Here is a 23,646-nt window from a genome sequence, read left to right as displayed (position 1 = left end):
GCCGTTATTGACCCTGTATAAATAGAGGCACTGAATTATGCACACTGAAGAAGATTATGGCCAATCCCAGCCGAACTTCTAGTTGATTCTTTGTGCATTTTCACTGACTTCGGTCAATCACGGAATAGCAACCATTGATATGTGTAGTCAGTCTAAGCTAAGCTAAGCTAAGCTTCCGTAAATAAAGAATAATCCAGTCGTTATGTATAATACCCACTATAGATGATTTAAAAAATGTATTGAAAAAATCATGGTTTTTGAACATTCGAGAAATCAGTGTGCAAAATTTTCGTGCAAAACATACAGTGAATGATTTTTCTCAGAATACGAAAAAATAGGTTTTTCTTTTTGTTTTACTTACAATCGACTAGGTTTTTTTTAATGCCTATTCATAGTTTTCGTCCAGTTTGATTTCGCACCATCGTCTTATACCACAAGCGACGGGTCACTAGCATCGTCCAGGGTAATTTCCGAAAGTCGTATCCTACGGGATGATCTCCACCACCTAAGAAGAGAGAGAAAGACCGTGGTTTGGGTAAGCTAACCATGAAACATGAAATAATAGAAAGCAATCAGGGCAAACATAAAAGTATTATACGTACAGCAGCTTCTATGCCACTGTCTACTTGTATTGCTATGCAAACATCGTTAAACCGATGCCAGACACTGAGAGACGGGATGACTACAGAGTAAAGTGGGGCAAAAGATTCTTTATGATGTTTTTTAGCTAAATTCTTAATAAAAGAAATACACACCTTAGTTGTTCGAATGCTTTTGGAGTTAGATTCTTTAAAACCAGATATTATGTAAATCGATTGAGATTTGTAAAATATATGGCTATTTCTTGATTTTGGACGTAAAAACTGTAATTTTGAGTCAAACTGTTTGGCTGTATTTGATACAAGTTTATTCAGCAAAATTGTAGAACATATGTGGAAGGTTCACTTGTGGTATTTATTCATTTTCAGTGGCTATAGCTTTTCTGCAAATATTTCACAAAGGTCGAGCTTTTGTCCCACTTTACTCTATAGCCGAGCCGAGCTTTGAAGCTTACCTGTACCAGGGAATGATGTGATCCTTTGCCAGCACGAAGAGGTTGGTTAGGTACACAATTAGCTGCAAAACGGGAAAGCTAAATGAGTCTTCAGGATATGGACACCGACCGACTTGGTGGAGATGAGACGGAGATGGACCACCTGCGGGGAGTGTAGGTATATGCATCGCATTGCAAGCTCCGGCAAATGTGGACGGATCATTTTCCTGATGAAATCTACGTGTTGGTACAGTGGTCAAGCTTTCCCCGAGGAATTTCCAAGCGGTGGGTACAGTTTTGGGTGTGATGGGATGGAAAGTTTGCTGTTCGAATGAGTGTCTAATCAATTTAGGATTCCGTTCACATAAATTTGGAATTAGGTTAGAGTGGCGAAGAACAAAAAATAAATAGAATGATGTCTTTAATTCCACTTTTTGCCCATAATTTTTTTTTGAAGACTATTGGCGCACTTTAAATTATGCTTACAATAGGGTGTTACAGTCAAACCTCCATGAAAAGATCATAGATTCATGGAAATATCGGGTGATGGAATAGAAATCCATTAGAAAGCTGTTTCAAGGGTCCATCACAGTAATCAAGATTTTTCGTGTTCAATATCGAGTCAGGCAACATCGATTTATGGAGGTTTAACTGAAATTCGTGGAATTTGTTGTTTTTACACGCCGCCATGTTTAATGATCATATCGTGTTATATAAAATGCATATCGTCTTTCCCGGTGAATGTCCCCGCTCGATGAAAGTTCACATAGACGGGAATCACGGTCGTTTTAAGTCGAAATTCGTTCAACGACTACAGTCAAATTACTATGAGTTGATACGGAAGGGGCCATAGTGTGATGAAAGTGATTTTCATTCTGATGGACCGGAAGTTTGATTGAGATGTGTAGAAGACTTATAGATACCTTGATAACAATAAAATTTCTTGAACTCACATGTGTGTATAATCAGTCATAAGGATAATATTTACTCATTAGAGGCTTGACTGGACATGTGAACCTCTGAAAGCTTTCCTAAATAACTACTTGGGTTTCTGTAAATAGAATTTGCTACATAATCTTAGAACAATGCTTAGGGGTTCATCAGTGATTCTGGCATTCCATGGTCAACCAAAATTGAATATTGAATTGAATTTGAATCTGAATTGAAAAAACATCTGGAGAAAACTATATTTATCTCATATTTGTTAAAGTTTTAGACAAATTTCAAAAATCTTTGGCAAAATTTACTTAGTTATGTAAAGTTCTCAGGCGATCATATATTTTGACTTGAAAATACACTTTTAAGTCGCTTATGGGACCTCCAAGTTCTGAAGACTTTTTTGATTTCGAGAAGAAAAAATCCGGTGTGATCAAAGTGGTTGTCCGGCGCTGCTTACTTGGACATGTAGTGTTCCCGTTGGGCACAATAATCCCGGTATAAGATGCTAAATACCTACCACCAGCAGCAGAAAGCAAACAACGGCGGTCGAGGCGAGCGTCTCCTGGAGCGTGTTACCATGGGAACTTTGGAATCGGAGCACCAGGATGCAGATCATTGTCAGGATGAAGCAGATGAATGACAGGACGGCATAAATCAGTGCATCCGACTGTGAAGGAAACAAGACGAATCCGAAGAGTGGGGTGAGTGCACATTTGGGTTGTTTCTGTGGCTTGTTTTATGCGCCTTGCTATCCTCAATTTACCCCAAGCTCTATACATTGGACACACGTTTAGAAAAATGAACGCAAAACTGAAATCAAAACTTACAAAAATCAATTTGAAGATTGCGTTAGACTTAAATACATATTTTAAAGCATAAGCTTTACGCAATTTCATCTATCGTTACTTCGCGAAAACAACTCATCAAGAGGATATGAAATTGCACAAGAAATTAAGGTGAAACAGTTTGGAATAGAAACTCGGTAATGGTAATGTACATAAACTTTGCGAGCATATATCTTGCTAAAAAAACAATCTCAATCTTAATCTCAATCTCAATCTCAATCTCAATATCAATCTCAATCTCAATCTCAATCTCAATCTCAATCTCAATCTCAATCTCAATCTCAATCTCAATCTCAATCTCAATCTCAATCTCAATCTCAATCTCAATCTCAATCTCAATCTCAATCTCAATCTCAATCTCAATCTGAATCTGAATCTGAATCTGAATCTGAATCTGAATCTGAATCTGAATCTGAATCTGAATCTGAGTCTGAATCTGAATCTGAATCTGAATCTGAATCTGAATTTGAATCTGACTCTGAATCTGAGTCTGAATCTGAATCTGAATCTGAATCTGAATCTGAAACTGAATCTGAATCTGAATCTGAATCTGAATCTGAATCTGAATCTGAATCTGAATCTGAATCTGAATCTGAATCTGAATCTGAATCTGAATCTGAGTCTGAATCTGAATCTGAATCTGAATGTGACTCTGAATCTGACTCTGAATCTGAATCTGAATCTGAATCTGAATCTGAATCTGAAACTGAATCTGAATCTGAATCTGAATCTGAATCTGAATCTGAATCTGAATCTGAATCTGAATCTGAATTTGAATCTGAATCTGAATCTGAATCTGAATCTGAATCTGAAACTGAATCTGAATCTCAATCTCTATCTGTTGTGAAAAACTGAGGCAAACAGGTGCCACCGTTTTTAAGTTTTTGAGCATTTTTTGAGAATCTTTGTTACCACTCTTGGCTGTATATAGATCTTGAACGCCAAAAGAACATCACTTTATTAATTTCAGATATCATGAAAACAATTCTTCAGATTTGCATGTTTATTTTCATGAAAGCTTCTTAACACCTGACATTGTGTTTCTAATATTTTTTAATAAATTGAATAAAACAAAATGGCGGTCAATTATTTTTCATATTGGGAACATAAGGAACATAAGAATATCTTCAAACCCAGGTCTCTAAAGATAAAAATCGACACAGATTCTACAAACAATAGAGTTTTTTGAGTGGAGAAAAATGTGCAAAACATCCAAAAACAAAAATATTTCAGCGATATAGATGTTTGTGGTAAAATTGATGCTACCGATAGAGAGGCCAATTCATAGCAGGTTCCAGTTTGAATTTTGCACATTTGTGCTCAATTGTCCGTTCATCTTTCTAAGCGTGCACAAGAGCTGCTTAGGAGGCAAATGCATTCTCAATCGGAGTAGCCAGCCCTCAACGGCTCAGAAGGGCACACGGTGTGCTGCCTATGCTTGTGGTCATGAACAAACCCAGATTAAAGGTTAATTTGGCGTAGTCATCATGGACCCGTGAGAAGGTGCATGTGGGTGTACTAGCCAGAGAAGAATCGCGAGATAGGCAACAGAGGACGACACAGTCAAAGGCCGGGCCTTACCACTAACAGGCTACGATTGCCCGGATGACGATACCAAACGCACAACGATTCCATGCAGCCGTACCTGGTAGGATGAAAAATGAAATAGGAAATTAGTGGATGAAGATGTGTGCGGTCCTCCTGTATACTTGGAGGCGACAGTTAAGCTGGAAGCTTTTTGCGGAGGGATGGGTAGCGGTCTTGAGGGAATGTTGGGCCCATTAAGTGGATCGCTTTCGTTTAGATTATTTGTTTGCTGGCATTGGTGTCAGATTTATTTTTTTTAAAGTAAATGACCTGATTCGATTTTAAAGTTTGGAACTACTAGCTATATTTCATCTCATATATCATTTATAATTTGTCTATTTTGTTCATTTTTTCTATCCAATTTTCCTTCTCTATAATCTTATCTCCTCTGATTTATTTTTTTATTCGATGTTTTATCTATTTTCAAAAACAGATTGATAAAACAGAGGAGCAGGAGAAAATGAATAAGATGGAGAAGAAAGAGAAGATAGAAAAAATATAGATAAGACAGGGAAGATAGAAAATTTTGTCAGAACAAAAAAGTATGTGAAGATAGAGGAGATAAACTAAAAATAGTTATATTATGGCCCATAAAAATGCGAAAACGGTCATTTCATGTTTTATGGTAGTTTTTACATGGAAAATGTGAATTAAACCTAAATATTATTCATTAGTTGTATTGTCTAATCTATTTAGACTTAGTTTTTCGTTTTTGACATGATTTTTATCTGTTACTTTCACCTTACCAGAGAGAAATTGGAAACATTCCTTTAAATTTTATCATGCGGACGTCGAGTTCAATATCTGTGTGATGAAAGCTTCTAACACATCAACGATGGCGTGAGATTGTTCACAAGCCTTGTCTCCAGCATACGCGCATATCAAATGATAGAATTGATTCATACCTGGGTCATTGGAGACTTAAGCATATTTTCGAAAAAACGGCTCATTTGGGAGAGATTTGATTGAACCTTCATATATGTGTGATAAGCCGCTCCGTTTTGCTCAAAACCCATACAGTAAGGGCCCGATTTTGTCAGCCCCTCGATGAATTTTAGGCTGACAAAATGGGGAACCTGACAAAATCGGGTCATATTATTTTGTTCCTGTTTTTCAAATTTTGACGTGTTACATGGTTACATGGACTTTTAAGAGGGCGATGAACATGGGCGTAGCCAGTTATTTTTGTTCGGGGGCTCCCCAATCCTTTATATTGGTAATATCGATTTTTAACACTCAATAAAAGGCATTGCCGTGGCCCCCTCTGGCTACGCCCATGCGTGCATGACATCAAACATCATCATCAATTTTAATTTAAACGTGGTAAAAAATGACGATAACAATTTTTTGACGAATTTAAAATAGGCTGACAAAATCGGGTCCAAAAGCTGACAAAATTGGGGGTAGACAAAATCGGGGGCAGATAAAATCGGGGGCTGACAAAATCGGGTCAGTACTCTATTGCATATTCAAGGGTCTGACTGTGCTCCTAACCCACCCTCAGTTTGTAATTCTCTCGCCAACTTGAAATTAAATTTCCCGAAGTGAAAGTAATTTTGATGAGTGATAGCCGTACTATGCAGTAGTTTAACCAGAATCTTTAGGTCAGAAGACAAAACCTAAATTTTCTAATAAAAAGTTTGCCATTGCTTTGAAATTCATCCAACATCTAATAAAAGCTACTAACAACAGCGATCAATTATCAAAACTGATCGCTCCCTGGAAAATATAATCCCAAGCCCAGGGAAATATAAAACAAAACAGAAGAAATGTGGAACAAAATATAATAGGTAAATAATGAGCATTAATATTGACGATTGTAATTAAGCTCAGGATAGCGTTCAAAGAGCTGTCCATAATTCAAACATTGTTTACATAATTCGACGTTATTCTAAAGTATTATGATCTATGATTCGATGATTACTTAAACTTCAATAATGAATTGTATGTAGGGCAGTGCATTTTAATTTGTTCACTATTTTAATACTCATTATGCTTCCCAAAATCTTGTAATTGTAATTGTAACCTACCAAGCCTCCCCCGTTAACATGTCCTATACCGTTTAGCACACCGGAATCTTCCACAAGCAGGCGCCGGAATTAAAGCGGTCCCACAAGCTTCAGATACATTAAATAGATATAGTCCCTTCTTTTTTTTTTTTTTTAATTTCTTTATTAGTATCAATCCAAACATTACATTCATTTCTTATATCTAGGTGTTCTGTGTTATTAGACAACACTATCATCCTTATTTGGTAAAACAAATCTAAGATTTTATTAACATTTTGTTAACAACATATTACATTTCATTTGCCGTAGCAGTTCAGTTTTTTTTACAGGTGAGTTGATTTCACCTGCTTATAAGAGAAAAAAAAAACCTTTTTAATATACTTAACCTAACTTAACCTAAACATATAACGCATTAATCGTGGCAATAGAAGATTGTAACGATTTTTGCCTGAAATTATTAAAGATTGTATTTGACATTTGTTCCAATGTTTCAACATTGGATATTCTATGTAACTCATTGGTACTAAACCAGGGAGGAAGTCTCAGAATCATTTTCAAAATTTTATTTTGAATTCTCTGCAGAGGTTTCTTCCTGGTATTACAACAGCTAGTCCATATTGGTACAGCATACAACATGGCTGGCCTGAAAATTTGTTTAAATATCAATACAGTCGACTCTCCACATCTCGATGTTCTACATCTCGATATCTCTCCCTATGTCGATGATTTTTTCGGTCCCTTCATTCTGGATACATTTTCACTCTCCATATCTCGATATTCTCCTTATCTCGATATCTCCCTATCTCGATGTGATTTTCGTTCCCAATTTTCTCTCTCTATGTCGATTTGCCCATTATCAAAGGTTACTAGACTAGATTTTAGAGATTCTAAACAATTTGCGAAGACGAAATGACATCTGTTTGTTTTTAATTATCCTGGCAACGGAGTGATTTTCAATCTAGTATTCGTTAAAAAATTGTTCTATGTCTCGATCTCTCCCTATCTCGATGGTCCCTTCGATATCGAGATGTGGAGAGGCGACTGTAGCTTGTTCTTAAGACAAAGTTTTGATTTTCTATTAATAAGGGGATAGAGACATTTTACATATTTATTACATATGGCTTGAATGCCCTCAATGTGATTTTTGAAAGTTAAATTCTTATCTAGCATGAGCCCTAGATATTTAACTTCATCTGACCAATTTATTGGAACCCCTCTCATCGTGACAACATGTCTACTTGAAGGTTTCAAATAAAGAGCTTTTGGTTTATGTGGGAATATTATTAGTTGAGTTTTGGAAGCATTAGGAGAAATCTTACATTTTTGCAAGTATGAAGAAAAAATATCCAAACTTTTTTGCAATCGACTACAGATGACACGCAGGCTTCGTCCTTTGGCGGAGAGGCCTGTGTCATCCGCAAACAAAGATTTTTGACATCCCTGAGGTAACTCAGGTAAGTCAGATGTGAAAATATTGTATAATATTGGTCCCAAAATGCTGCCTTGAGGAACACCAGCTCTTACAGGAAGTCTTTCAGATCTGGAGTTCTGATAATTAACCTGAAGTGTACGATTTGACAGATAACTTTGAATTATTCTAACAATGTATGTTGGAAAATTAATGTTTTTTAATTTTACAATCAAACCTTCATGCCAAACACTGTCGAATGCTTTTTCTATGTCTAGAAGAGCAAGACCAGTAGAATAGCCTTCAGATTTGTTGGAACGGATCAAATTTATTACACGTAAAAGTTGATGAGTGGTCGAATGTCCATGGCGGAATCCGAACTGTTCATTGGCAAAAATTGAATTTTCGTTGATGTGAACCATCATTCTGTTCAAAATAACCTTTTCAAAAAGTTTACTGATGGAGGAAAGCAAACTGATTGGACGATAGCTAGAAGCTTCTGCAGGATTTTTGTCTGGTTTTAAAATTGGAACAACCTTAGCATTTTTCCATTTGCCAGGAAAATATGCTAATTGAAAACATTTGTTAAATATATCAACTAAAAATGATAAGCTACTTTCTGGAAGTTTCTTGATGAGGATGTAGAAAATTCCATCATCGCCAGGAGCTTTCATATTTTTGAATCTTTTAATAATAGTTCTCACTTCTTCCAAATCAGTTTCCCAGGCATTTTCGAAAACGTTCTCTTGATTGAGAATATTTTCAAACTCCTGAGTAACTTGATTTTCTATTGGACTAGTAAGTCCTAAATTAAAATTGTGCGCACTTTCAAACTGCATAGCAATTTGTCAACTTTTCGAAACTATTATTTCAATGGGTAAGGATGACACTACCGAACATTCATGTCTCACATAAGTTCTGCAAATGATATGAGCTAGGAGAATGCGGTTCTTACTAAAAATGGCATCGCCGAAAACGATTCCGTTGTCAAACCTTTCTTAAATATGCTCAATTTGGCAACATTAACGAATTACTATTAAGAATGTAAAATTCCCTTAGGGAATTGCCTACCTTTAGGCGTATTCCGTGATTGGAGGTGTTTTTAATTTTAATATAACTTATACAGTTAATGACTTGTAAGCTTTTGGCCTTCATATTCGGCTTCGGGGGCCATGATTTAAGTAAGTAACGACATTTTCAATATTACCGAATATTGTTTACATAGGTGATCAATGTTACCCCATATCAGCTAAATCAAAAAATCGCTTAAAACATTTTTTTAAACATACTTAAATTTTTCAAAAAACAAAAAACAGTATATAGTCATGAGCTATGGGTGGCGGTACTTGTTTGAAAAATATAAAATTTGCAACATTTGCATTTTCAAACGAAATATTTGCGAAATATTCAAAAAAAAATGATCAATGTTACCCCGGATTACGGTAATAATTTGTTTTCCCCTTTCAATGCCGGTATTGGCTTCTGAGGTTTTTTCAAGATTTTAGATAATTTCCAAAAGGGCTTAGAGCCAGGGTCCAATTGAGAAATTTTATTTTCAAAACTTTTGTTTCTCAATTGAGCAAAACGTTTCTTGATTTCTTTCTGCAAATCCTGCCATATAATTTGCATAGCAGGATCGCGAGTGCGTTGAAATTGCCTTCTCCTCACGTTTTTAAGACGGATCAAGAGTTTAAGATCATCGTCTATAATCACGGATTCAAATTTTACTTCACATTTTGGAATTGCAATGCTCCGGGCTTCAACAATGGAATTTGTTAAAGTTTCAAGAGCATTGTCAATATCAAGTTTAGTTTCTAAAGAAATGTTAACATCAAGATAAGAGTCAACATACGTTTCATATATATTCCAGTCGGCTCGTAAAATAATTGAAAGTGGAGCTGATTGGATTGAGTATCGCTTCATGGTATATTTAAAATGTAACAGGGACATGATCAGAATCAATCAGCATGAGTAACTAATTGGCTACAAAGATGACTAGAGTCGGTTAAGAACAAATCAATCGTAGATGGATTTCTAGAAGAGGAAAAACATGTGGGGCTATCAGGGTATTGAATTGAGAAATATCCTGAAGAGCACTCATCAAATAAAATTCTGCCGTTGGAATTACTGTGAGAATTATTCCATGACCGATGTTTGGCATTAAAGTCACCAATGACAAAAAAAATTTGACTTATTGCGAGTCAATTTACGCAAGTCAGTTTGGAGCAAATTAACTTGCTGCCCAGAGCATTGAAAAGGCAAATAGGCAGCAATGAAAGTATATTTACCAAACTGTGTTTCAACAGAAACACCTAAAGTTTCAAAAACTTTAGTTTCAAATGATGAAAACAGTTGATGTTTTATACGCCTATGAATGATGATTGCAACTCCCCCACATGCCCCATCAAGTCTATCGTTACGATAAACAAAAAAGTTAGGATCTCTTTTGAGTTTAGATCCAGGTTTTAAATACGTTTCGGTAATAACTGCTATATGCACGTTATTAACCGTAAGAAAATTAAACAGCTCGTCCTCTTTACCATTCAGAGAACGAGCATTCCAATTTAAAATATTTAAATTATTATTTGGATCCATTAGAAAAACGTAATCCAATAACAATTTGATTTGTAAATTTTACACCTACTTGGACTGCTTCAGTCATAGTGGTGGCTTTGAACATTGCATCAATCATTAGATTCAATTGTTCAGTTAGAAAATTAAAATCTGAGGCAGACATGTCATGTGATTTCCCATTAGAATTTCCGGTAGACGAAGAAGCGGAGTTACCTGTAGCGGTAGGGTTTTTTCCATTTGATTTGAAACAAGTAGAATGGGTACCCATGGATCGAACAGGGGAGGAGTTCAAATTTCCTGCTACGATATCGGCAAAGGATTTTCCGTGGGTAGATACATTCGAAATTGAAAGATTCGAACGGCTACCCGACGGATTAAAATTAGTTTGTGAATGAGCATGATTATGATCTTCCTGATGGGTATGATTCATGATCAAGCGATCGTTAACTGAAAAATGAGCATTGTTCGATACTCTACCAGGCAAATTCCGGAAACGACCGTTATCGTAACGGATATTATCTTTCATCTGCCTGGCACGAGCCTCAATGACCCTTTTGCGTGAAGGACAATTCCAAAAATTGGACTTATGGTTAGCCCCGCAATTACAGCATATGAACTTGGTGGTATCTTCCTTCACTGGACAGACGTCTTTGGCGTGAGAAGAACCTCCGCAAATCATGCATTTAGCATCCATGCGACAATTTTTTGTACCATGACCCCACTTTTGGCACCGACGGCACTGAGTGGGGTTCTGGTAATTTCCTCCAGGTGTCTGGAAATGTTCCCATGTCACACGGACATCGAACAAAAGTTTTGCTTTTTCTAAAGCTTTAATTTAGTTCTTTTTTGTTGAAGTGAACTAAATAAAATTCTTGAGAAAGCATTTCCGAACAATGCCAGATTGGGTTCTCTTTTTCATAATGATTACTTGGACTGGGGAAAATCCAAGTAAATCATTAATGCCATTTTTGATCTCTTCAGGAGATTTATAGTCACTTGAGAGACCTTTCAAGACTTTGAACAAACGTTCAGTTTTGTCGTCATAAGTAAAAAATTTGTGCTTCTTCTCTTCAAGATATTTGAGAAGAAGTTCGCGATCTTTAAGAGTTTCCGGCAAAACGCGACAGTCTCCTTTCTTTGCGATTTGGAAGGAAACCTTGATTCCCCTAATGGAGTTCAAGATCTCCTGCCTAAATCCCCCAAATTCGGAACAACTGACCACGATAGGCGGCACTCTTTGCTTCCTCACTTGAATCAAAGAGCCTGGGCTAGAGGCTGCTTCGATTTGGTTTTCGGAAAATTTGTCTAGAGCATCGAACTGATTGCTCATTTCGATACAATTATTCATTTCACCCTTGGAAGAAAGTTCGCATTCTGGGGAAACGTCTTCCATTCTTGCCACGTGTAGTGACAGTTTTAAAACCCACTTTTTTGGAAGGAAGTAGTGAATTCAGAGATTCACCCTTCCTTTTGTTTGTTGTTGATACCATGATTAATTAATAAACGAAAGAAGACGTGACCTTCGAGAGGTTTTTTCCCAAGACGGTGTCCAAGAAGGATTACCACCGCTAGCTTTCGCCAACGGGTCCAACGAAAAATCGAAGGCACGGGTCCTAACAAGGATCGTAAAGGGATCAATAGTAGAAAATAGTACTGAAAAGTACTGTTTTAGTAGCACTGAAAAGTACCGTTTTTAATTTTAGCACTGAAAAGTACTGTTTTTGTAGCACTGAAAAGTACTGTTTTATTGCTTTAGAATTCGTGTACGCACAGCACGAAGGTACGATGCTCACTGGATAGATATAGTCCCTCTGGCACTAAACCGAATGGCGCCCTCCGCTTCACCACTAGTACTGCCTCCCCACACGCCAAGCACAATATCGAAAGTAGCGCGTTGTATAGCAAATACAGTACACCACCTCCGACACTATGCCAAATGTACAGGAAAGACAGCACCAGTAAGAAAGCGGAAGGCGCACCACTCGGTTCAGTGCCAGAGGGACTATAAGTTGGGTCGATGTACCAATAGCCGCATAACTAAGAACAAATATTCGTATAAAATCGAAAAATAACGCTAGCGTCATTATTTTTACACCATCTGAAAGCTTTTTATCTTGGATTTGTGTAAAAAATATGAAAACTACGAAAACTCATTTGTTTGTATTTATTATCGCTTGTGCCACTATAGGAATACATGTGCCTATAGTAGCACTATTTCTAATTTCTGTTCCTATAGTAGCACTAGCATCACGGCATTGGCAAAATACTAATCAAAACCGTATTTTTACAAAGCTTTTATATTTTTCCTTCGAAGTGTGGATCAAAAGCTTTCGTTTGATGTAAAAAAAGTTCTTAATTCATTATTTATTTCGTATAATAAAACATATTTTCTCTCAGTAGTGCTACTATAGGAACAATAGGTTTACTATAGGCGCAAGGGAGCTCAAATTTTAAGCAAAACTAATTATTTCGATCATTTTTTGAACAAAATCAAGCTGTGTATCAATGGTACTTAGATAAATAGCTCCTGATCTCCATGTCAAAAAATATTTTGAAAAGATTTATAGCTAAACGGCCGTAAAAAGCCACTAGTGCGACTATAGGGGACTGTCCACTAAGGGAACACTGACCCTATAACGAAGAAGAAATGAAAAGATAGTAGAGTTGGTTCGGTTGTTTGATTGCTGAAACGAAAAAAAAAAACAGAAACAAAGTGTTAACATTAAAACGGGGTTTTATAATTGATAAATGTATCGATAGTTTCTCATCTGTTACGTTTCCTTATCGTAGCGCTGTCGTAGCAATGATGACCATGATGAAATGAGAATATAAAAATGTAAGCATTAGTGTTGATCTACTAATAGATTAATTTAAACTGCTTTTCATGTGCTATCAAGTCCCTAAGTAACTTGTAAACTCCTACTCAATTATGTTTTGTTGGCCTACACGTTTTATTTAGGCACAATTTTTATTTTGAAAACTATTTGGATCCGAGATTTTAGGTGCAGATTAAGCATGTTTGATAAAACAAGCATCCTGTTTTCAGTTAAAGAATGTTTAAGAAGTTGATGATTCTGTTATTTATACCAGCTATATACAAGAATTCACTATTGATGTAATATATGGATATTGAATAAGTTTCAACGTGCGATTATAATACTTCAGTTTTCGTGCTGTTGTATTGGTGTATGTAGTGGGAAACTAATCAGTTTGGTGATTCTAACGGTAACTCATTATGCTTCCCAAAATCTTCAAGAAATATGTAAAACCCATTCCTAGCTGGCAGCACGGCCACTTGCAAGTAAACCACTGGCCACAAGAGCATTCGAAAGCGACCAACGAAACGGTCACTCTACCGATTCTAATTGCCTGTGCCAGCGAGTAGCATCTAAGTACAGACCAGAAGTGGGTACGGTATCAGAGTTGTTCCGGTCCCGGTACAATTGTAATAAGTGAAATACAGTTAGCGTGGGGGGAGGAGAGATGCTGCTGGGCCTACCTACCTTAACGTCGTGTAGGTTTGGAACCTGTGTAAACACAGCTCACAGTGTGTAAGTCCGGACCGGCTTAACCAGTGCTCCAAGCAGTCCCGATGTACGTAGCGAAGTGATCCTTTGCACAGACAGGGCGAGATTAAACTGTAATTAAAAAATAGCAGAAAAGAGAGCATTTTCAGAATGGGGACTACTGCATGGGCGTAGCCAGGGGGATGGATCTTAATCGTCTCTAGTCACCTTTGTAGCCAACTCACGCTGATTTTGATTCTGATCATGTCCCTGTTACATTTCAAATATCCCATGGAGTGATTCTCAATCCTATCAGCTCCACTTTCAATTATTTACGAGCCGACTGGAATACATCTTCTTCTTTCTGGCATTCCGTCCCAACAGGAACTGAGCCTGCTTCTCAGATTAGTGTTCTTATGCACTTCCACAGTTATTAACTGAGAGCTTTCTTTGTCGATTGACCATTTTTGCATGTGTATATCGTGTGGCAGGTACGAAGATACTCTATGCCCTGGGAATCGAGAAAATTTCCTTTACGAAAAGATCCTCGATCAGCGGGATTCGAACCCACGACCCTCAGCATGGTCATGCTGAATAGCTGCGCGTTTGCCGCTACGGCTGTATGCCCAAACCCCCACCCCCCCTGGAATGCATATAAAACATACATCGATAGTAATGTTGATACTAACATTTCTTTACAAACAATACTTGATATTGACAATGCTCTTGATACTTTAATTAATTCCATTGTTAATTAGAGACTCACTAGTCCAATTGAAAATCAAGTTACTCAGAATTTCAAAACCATTCTCAATCGAGAGAACGTTTTCGAAATTTCCTAGGAGACTGATTTGAGAGAAGTTAGAACTATTATTAAAAAATCAAAAATATGAAAGCCCCCGGCGATGATGGAACTTTCTACAGCCTCATAAATAAACTTCCAGAAAGTAGCTTATCATTCTTGGTTGATATATTCCACAGATGTTTTCAGTTGGCATATTTTCCTGACAAATAAAAAAATGCCAAGGTTGTATCAATTTGAAAATCGGACAAAAATCCTGCACACTCAATCTGTTCGGTAAAATTAACTGGGTTTTGGAACTACCGAAAAAGTCAGTAAACTAAAAATGAATGTCAGAAATCGACAAACAGAGATTTTTTACTGAAATTTTGCAGAGAGCTTTCTTTTTATATCATATATCGATAAAAAATAAACCATGGTGAAATTTGCTTATAAAATGACTGCACATTTAATCGTTACAACGGTATCAGAAGGCCGGCTCCAGAGGCACGTTCCCCGCCATTTGGGAGATTTGTGCCATCGCCATATTTGAGCCTATTTCATCATCTACCCGATGGGAGAGGAAAGGGAAGGGGAAATAGGAGTGGGGTCCCTTGAAGAGGGAAGATCGCATAAGCGAATTGAGAGCATGTAGCTCCATACCACAATGGGTTCGAACAGCGCCCTTAAAAAGGACACTGCAAAACGCATGAGCGTAAAGAGAGCCTATAGCTCATTACCACAGCGGGTTAAGAATAACAGAATGTCCTGAAGATTCAGGCTTCTGAATTCAGTTTCACTTAATAAGTGTTTACCAAGTAATTGGAATCGCATTTGCGCAAAAACTGGACAGTTACATATCAGGTGATACGAAGTTCCATAATCGGAGTCACAACTATCACACACAAATGAGTCAGCACGCTGAATATTTGCCATGTGATAGTTGAGTCGGCAGTGGCCTGTCAACGCTCTGACCAAGAGACTGCAATTCTGCTTTGACAGATTTGTTAAATACTTCGCCACCCTTGGAGATGGCTCAGTAATGTACAATTTTGTTTGACGACACGACTCCAAACTATTCCAATATTGTTTGTGCTGAGTTGCCGCCCAAGAATTTATCTGAAGCTTCACCCAGCACTTCGAAATTGGAATAGCCGGCTCAGGGCCAATGAAGTCATGCGATGCTCCATCACGAGCTAGCTCATCAGCCAATTCATTTCCAGCGATGGAAGAATGGCCAGGTACCCATACAAGGTTTACAGAGTTGACTGAATTCAGTTCCTCAATTTGAGTTCGACATGCGATACCAAGCTTCGACCTTGAGTTGGCCGAAGCAATAGCTTTTATAGCAGCCTGACTATCTGACATACTTTACAAACAGCCAGACGTCCACTTCTCCTGTGAAGGGAATTGTGTAGAAAATTTCCTTTAAGCAAAGTGACAAGCAATTGTGAGATCACTCGAAGCAAGGACAATTGTGTCCCAACTCACCAGAAGTGGAAACATCCGAATCACTAGGATTTCCAATGGACGGAGAGAATCCATGGAATTTGGTCACAACCAATTCCCAGTGTATGTAGCGATGATCAGATAATGATTCATCATCTGATACATGCCAATTCGTCAACTTATGACTGATTCTGTTCGAGCAGAGCATTATGTCTAACACTTCTTCTCTAGCAGATACCATGAACGTTGGGCGATTCCCTAAAATAAGTAATCCAAGATTTGAACTACTTAAGCACTTTATCAGACTGGAGCTTCTCAAATTGATAGCTGAGCTGATGTGATGAGTATCAGCATCACTGCCCACAATCAGCAGAAGGCCTTTTCATAGGCAGTGAACGACAACTCGTTTGAAATCATCCATTGGGGATGGTTCATCATGTGGTAAATAAACCACATAACGAAAGACGTATTGCCTATTGAGGTCACCAACAGAAATATCAATTGTGACAGCACATACATCTCTGGTTGTTAACTCAGAAATGAGTGTAGCAACGATAGCGCTATTTACGAGCACGCTTGCACAAGGCATGGCACGCGAGTTTGCCATTTCATGTTTCTGAAAGTAGCAAAAACTAGGTCCACAAGGTTACCTAGATAAAAGTTTACAAAAGTAAGGTTTTTGAACTAGCGCCATTTGAGCTGTAGCATTTGCATGAGTCTACAAAGATTGATCATTGCTGATATTTTATGCTGAAGATTGGTCTAACAAAGCTATCCTAACCATAGCCACTACCCAAACTAGGCAGGATTAAGCTTTTCGCAATCTCAGAACGAAAAAGACCAACAGCGAAAATACCATATCGGTATCTCTTAAAAGTCGCCAAAGGCGAAAAGCACAGAAAACACTGTGTAATACGCATAATGCGAAACCATAGAGGTGAAAATTTAAACTAAGTTACAACGCATTAATAATCCCACCCTTATTTAACCTCAGGCTTGAGACTGAAGAAGGGCAGCCGATTATCTCGGAGAAACACAAGGTCACCTGCACCATTGCTCCGGGTAGCACAGGAAGGGCATAATACTGTAGAGGGCGCCCTGGTACTCCACAGGCTCCGTTTGCGGTTAGGTTTTATTTAGACCCCCCTAACCATTCATTCTTAGGCACGGTAAGCTTAAAGCCACATGAATTAGGGGTCACCTGTTAGGTGGACTTTTACCACCGGAACAGGCAGTCCGTAGTGTTAATTCTTAGCCAATTGAAACAACCGCTACCGACACTACGCGGCTATCTAGGCTGATCGGGAAAAGGAAGTTAACATTGATGATTAACTCCTGACGTGCCCATACAGCCCACAAGAGGTAGTCGAATTCGTCTCTTGTGAAGAATTGCTTGTGATACAAGGAACTTTTGTGTTACAAGGTAATTCACAACCTTCGTTTACCGATATTCTCCGTGCTTCTATTCGAAGCGGTTCAGTCTAAAGTCTCTTTAGAATATGGTTATACTATGATTGATACGACGCGCAGTCTTGGTTGTTGTAATTGTTGTATGTAGGTAACCAAACCTTTCTACCAATGAGACATGACAGACTACCCTAATCGGACAAAAATCCTGCACACTCAATCTGTTCGGTAAAATTAACTGGGTTTTGGAACTACCGAAAAAGTCAGTAAACTAAAAATGAATGTCAGAAATCGACAAACAGAGATTTTTTACTGAAATTTTGCAGAGAGCTTTCTTTTTATATCATATATCGATAAAAAATAAACCATGGTGAAATTTGCTTATAAAATGACTGCACATTTAATCGTTACAACGGTAGAACGTAAATATGATTTTTCAACAAACTATGAATGGTTCGTCACTGTGAGTGTCGACATAAACTCTAATTCATGAATTATTTATGTTTAACATTTTTTTGTTTTCAAAACACCCCTTTCTTTTTATCTTTGTTTTTGTAATTATAAAAAAAAACTTTGAATGGTTCGACACTACAAGTGTAGACTTGCGAAAGGTTCACTTTATTCAACAAACTTTGGATGGTTCGCCACTGTAAGTGTCGGCATAAGAATAAGAGTGTTCTATGATGTTCTAGCCAATCGAGTTTTTGTTTCTTGCCAAATAAGTAAAATATAATAACACATGCTTCGTCCTGACAGCTGTAGGAATGTTACATTTAGATATTTGTTCAACAAACTTTGAATGGTTCGTCACCTCAAGAGTCGGCATAATTTTCCTTTACATTGAAATTGTTCATATCAAATGAAAATATTATATTTTCATAAAAGCATATTCATATTTGACAAAAAACTATTTATCATGGTCTAATCACTTATCAAAGTGAATCCTTTGACCCAACGATCCTCCCTATTAACAAACATCCACCCCAGTAACCTTTGTGGAGATGCAGAGGCAAACACGGTCTCCAAATAGCAAAGGTTACACACTAACATTCCTTCCCCCAATCCCACCTGACTGCAAGGACGTGGCCGGCGCCGTTATTGACCCTGTATAAATAGAGGCACTGAATTATGCACACTGAAGAAGATTATGGCCAATCCCAGCCGAACTTCTAGTTGATTCTTTGTGCATTTTCACTGACTTCGGTCAATCACGAAATAGCAACCATTGATATGTGTAGTCAGTCTAAGCTAAGCTAAGCTAAGCTAAGTTCCAAAACCCAGTGAAATTTTACCGACCCCAGTAATCTAATCCAAGTGTGTGCAAAAGCTTCCAGCAATCGTCCAATTAGTTTGCTCTTCTCCATCAGTAAACTTTTTGAGAAGGTAGTTTTGGACAGAATGATGGTCCACATCAACTAAAATTCAGTTTTTGCCAATAAACAGTTCGGATTCCGACATGTACATTCGACCACTTATCAACTTTTACGTGTAGCAAATTTGATTCGTTCCAACAAATCTGAAGGCTATGGTCGCTCGATCCCCTCCCTCTTCTGATGGAAATCCTTGTTACACCCAGGGACTGCCGTAGAAATGTGCTCTGGATTAGACGCAAGGTTCACGGTGTTACGAATGTGGCCTTGTTTCTTTGAACTGAATTGGAAGAAAGCTGTGGGGGAAGCTATGTGAGGAAGTGTGCCAATGGACGGCGAGCAGTTTGTCCGGATGCGGTTGCGTTCTGCACTCTGTTATTTGCAGAACCACCATCTATCTTGACCGGAACGCCGGAGAAAATGGGGTTCTTTCGGCCTGGATTCGGACTGGAAGCATGTCTGTGGCTTATCATTAATTCTGACTGCTTGTACTTTAGAGGACGGATACATATGTTTACCGAGCGAAACCAGCAGTAGTGTCTTTGAAAATGGAAAATTACTCGGAAACGGAAGCGTTGAAATTGGTTTCCGCAAGCGTTACTAAATATTTGAGAGCACGGTCAGCGTTGGCAAATAAAATTAACCTAATTGCTTGAGAGTGGCGGCTTGTGTATCTACAAAGTTGTGGCGTACGAGATTTCATTAACTGATAGTTTACCGTGACTTTTCCGTTGCACTCTGGCATATCCGACATGCAATTGAATCGCTGCTGCTTCGCTGCCGTTGTGGTTCTTCACTTAGAGATACTTCCTCGAATTCCGGTTCGATATTCACCGATGTTGTGGTCATGTTAAATTTTACAGAGAAATTTTGTCACTTGGGATTTGTTTTGATATGGAATTTTGGGAATCAGATTTCAAACTAACTTCAGTCTTGGTTGCTTAGATCTGAGTACTTAGAAGACTTTCAGAAAGCTTCAAAAGGGCGGACGATTTCATTTTAAATCGCTCTAGAAGTGTAGTAATACTAGGGTAGATGTACCAATAGTGGAGGTACTAAGCACGATTCAATTTCGTTTAACCGCCTAGATTCAAGAAGCGCAATTAATGTACATGTTGATGTTGAAACGGGAAGTAACGACCTTTGACTTAATGAGAAAAATGATTTCATCGCAGTAATCCACGGCATGTCAGTGAAAAATAATACCTCCACTATTAGTACACTGTTCCTTTAGTTGCGGTATATTTTTAATTTGTGTTCCTATAGTTGCGGTATCCACGTTTTTCTTATGGGATCCTCCACTATAGGAACACTTTACCGCAACTATTGGTACAAGCAAGAACAGTTTTAAGCAATTTTAGTGATATTTCGTCAGTTTTAAAGCAATTTGAACGCTCTTTTCAACTATTCCGTGTATCAACAAGCCAAGACGTCGATTGGCAGTGTCGGTTCTGTGGCTAATGTAATAAAATCAGTGGAAACGGCACTACCGCAACTATAGGAACACCCACAACTAAGGGGACACTTACCCTATATAAACCGTTATCATGATATAAATTATGGTATCTTCTAAATACTCTTATGTGACCTTTATATAAAAATCGAAACAAATACGAAACAATCAAACTCAATCAAGTCATTTGCAATGAGATCATGCCGCTGCAGTACCGGGATGTCTCCAAAGTGGGGAAAACGTGATGTCATTACCCGGTTCTCTGTAAGGTTCCTTGTCGCAAAGAGGAAAGTTTTCAAGATTTTTCTCCCATAATCACTGGAAAGGCTTTCCTGGGGTAATTTATCAGTCTGGTTTTGACTGAAAATAACGAAAGAAATGCAAACGTGATTGATTGAAATGTAGAATCGACGGGGATCGATGCCACAGGGGACAGCGCGTCTGTGAAATCGGGCCGCTACATCATCGCGCATTGAAAATGTAAAAGTCTGAACCGGCGATGTCGCGCGTGGTCCCTGAAGCATTGACGTAATATTATTTTGATTTTTTGTTTGCTCTATCGAGATGGGATTTGCAGATATTGTTCGGTTGTTGGCTCGTCTTTTGATTTCAGTGGTGGAATTTGATTTGCGAAGAAAAACTTAATGAATTTAACAATTGACCTTTAAAATATTCAAAGACAATATGTTTTTTAGCAAATACAAAACCATACATTTTATTTAAAGTTGTTTATTAGTATCATTCCAAACATTACATTCATTTCTAATATATAGGTGTTCGGTGTTAGAAAACACTATCACCTTAATTTGGACTAAACTTAATTGAGTATTGACTGGTCCGCTGGATATGATACACCGCGCGGCTGCTGTAATGTTTCCAAAAACATTACAAATGCGCAAATGCGCCCGAAATTCCACGCGGCGAATGTTCTTGGAAAGAATCAACCGCGTTTGATGAAACACCGCAATGTTATCTCCCATAAGAATGAGGTAAAAAGGGAGCAAAACCGAGATTGTTCCTTTCCTCCAGAGAACGCCGCGTGTCCTTTAGAGCAAATGCGCTAATATTTGTTAACATTGTTTTCGAACGGCATAACAAGTTTTTGAGCATTTTTGCAATTACCTAAATAGTAATAATTTGTTTTTCCCTTTTTTTCAAAATTTTAGATAAATTCCAAACGGGGTCCAAAGTCTAATTGAGAAATTTTATTTTACAAATTTTTATTTCTCAATTGTGAAAACCGTTTTATATTTTGCTTTCTCCTCACGTTTTTTAAACAGATCAAGAGTTTAAGAGTTAAATTTCATTCGCCTTAGCAGTTCAGAATTTTTACAAGTGAGTTGATTTCACCTGCTTATAAGAGAAAAAAATGCTGTCAATTAACTCAACCTAATTTAACCTAAACATGTAACGCATTAATCGTGGCAATATTGCAATCATTTTTGTCTAATTTTTGTCTCTTCCAGGAAGTCCTTCAGACTTGTAGTTCTGATAATTGACCTGAAGTGTACGATTTGCCAGATAACTTTTTTTTTCAGTTTTTTAATTTGATGATAAACCCTTTGTGCCAAACACTGTCGGATGCTTTTTTATATGTCTAGAAAAACAAGACCAGTAGAAAAGCCTTCAGATTAGTTGGAACGAATCAAATTTGTTATACGTAAAAGTTGATGAGTGGTCGAATGTCTATGGCGGAATCCGAACTGATCATTGATGAAAATTGAATTTTCATTGATGCATCATTCTGTTCAAAATGACCTTTTCAAAAAGTTTACTGTTGGAGGAAAACCAACTGATTGGACGATAGCTAGGTGCTACTGCAGGATTTTAGTCTGGTTTTAAAATTGGAACAACTTTGGCATTTTTTTCATTTGTCAGGAAAATATGCCAACTAAAAACATTTGTTAAATATATAAACAAAGAATGATAAGCTACTCTCTGGAAGTTTCTTGATGAAGATGTAGAAAATTCCACCATCGCCAGGGGTTTTAATATTTTTGATTTAATTAATAATAGTTCTCACTTCTTCCAAACCAGTCTCCCATCAATTTTGAAAACAATCTCTTGATTGAGAATGTTTTGAAGTCCTGAGTAACTTGATTTTCAATTGGACTAGTTAGTCCTAAATTAAATTGTGCGCGCTTTCAAACTGCATAGCAAGTTTTTAAGCTTTTTCGCAATTGATTAGTAATAATTTGTTTTCCTCTTTCAATGCCAATACCGGAGTTCTGGAGTTTTTTTTTCAAAATTTTAGATAATTTCCAATAGGGCTTAGAGCCAGGGTCCAATTGAGAAAATGTATTTTCAAAATTTTTGTTTCTTAATTGTGCAAAACGTTTTTTGATTTTTTTTTCTGCAAACCCTGCCATAGAATTTTCATAGCAGGATCGCGTTTGCGTTATAATTGCCTTCTCCTCACGTTTTTAAGACGGATCAAGGGTTTAAGATCATCGTCTATAATCACGGATTCAAATTTTTACATTTTGGAATTGCAATGCTCCTGGTTTTTAACAATGGAGTTTGTTAAAGTTTCAAGAGCATTGTCAATATCAAGTTTTGTTTTAAAGAAATGTTAACATCAAGATTAGAGTCAATATATGTTTCTATGTTTTCCAGTCGGCGCGAAAATAATAGCTGATATGATTGAATCGCTTCATGGGGTATTTGAAATGTAACAAATCAGCATGAGTAATCAGTTGGCTACAAGGATGACTAGAGTCGATGACTAGAGACCAAATCAATCGTAGAAGGATTTCTAGAAGAGGAAAAACACGTTGGACTATCAGGGTATTGAATTGAGAAATATCCTGGAGAGCACTCATCAAATAAAATTCTGCCGTTGGAATTACTTTGAGAATTATTCCATGACCGATGTTTGACATTAAAGTCACCAATGACAAAACATTTTGACTTATTGCGAGTCAATTTTCGCAAGTCAGTTTTGAACAAATTAACTTGCTGTCCAGAGCATTGAAAAGGCAAATAGGCAGCTATGAAAGTATATTTACCAAGCTGTGTTTCAACACACGTTGTAGGACATTTCCCGGAATGACATTCCCCAGAACGCCATTCCCCAGAATGACGTTCCCCAGAATCCCATTCCCCAGAATGAGACATTCCCCAGAAAACCATTCCCCAGAATAGGACATTCCCCAGAATTGTTTTAATACATTTTTAAATAGCGGAAAGAAATAAATTTGTTTTTTTTAGTCTTTTGTCGTTAAAAAAATGAACTTATCGAACTGATTTGTATTCCCAGACGCTATGGATTCCGGACATCGACAT

General features: G+C 37.5%; 1 protein-coding gene across 1 annotated transcript; it reads right to left on the bottom strand.

Annotated features, from left to right (window-relative positions):
- Positions 1 to 221: 221 nt before the first annotated feature.
- Positions 222 to 19,845, bottom strand: LOC110677272 (E3 ubiquitin-protein ligase MARCH3-like). The gene is made up of 6 exons (XM_021848403.1): positions 19,627 to 19,845; positions 13,899 to 14,033; positions 4,399 to 4,462; positions 2,490 to 2,639; positions 1,055 to 1,116; positions 222 to 505 (listed from the first exon to the last, which is right to left on the bottom strand). The coding sequence occupies exons 1-6, from the start codon at positions 19,755 to 19,757 to the stop codon at positions 427 to 429; spliced, it is 621 nt and encodes a 206-aa protein (XP_021704095.1). The 5' UTR covers positions 19,758 to 19,845; the 3' UTR covers positions 222 to 426.
- Between the last annotated feature and the right edge of the window lie 3,801 nt (positions 19,846 to 23,646).

The sequence above is a fragment of the Aedes aegypti genome, chromosome 2 (genome assembly GCF_002204515.2).
Source record: "Aedes aegypti strain LVP_AGWG chromosome 2, AaegL5.0 Primary Assembly, whole genome shotgun sequence".
Taxonomy (NCBI): Eukaryota; Metazoa; Arthropoda; class Insecta; order Diptera; family Culicidae; genus Aedes; species Aedes aegypti.
The sequence above is the reverse complement of the archived record's forward strand: the minus strand, read 5'-3'. Positions and strand labels throughout refer to the sequence as shown.

What these genes read in the sequence shown, in the direction of transcription:
- LOC110677272 (XM_021848403.1), bottom strand. Translation starts at nt 19,757, where the DNA reads ATGACCACAACATCGGTGAATATCGAACCGGAATTCGAGGAAGTATCT. An exon ending in CAAACCTACACGACGTTAAG is followed by an intron (nt 4,463 to 13,898) that starts GTAGGTAGGCCC and finishes TCATCCTACCAG; the next exon opens with GTACGGCTGCATGGAATCGT. An exon ending in TTTGCTTTCTGCTGCTGGTG is followed by an intron (nt 1,117 to 2,489) that starts GTAGGTATTTAG and finishes CCCGTTTTGCAG; the next exon opens with CTAATTGTGTACCTAACCAA.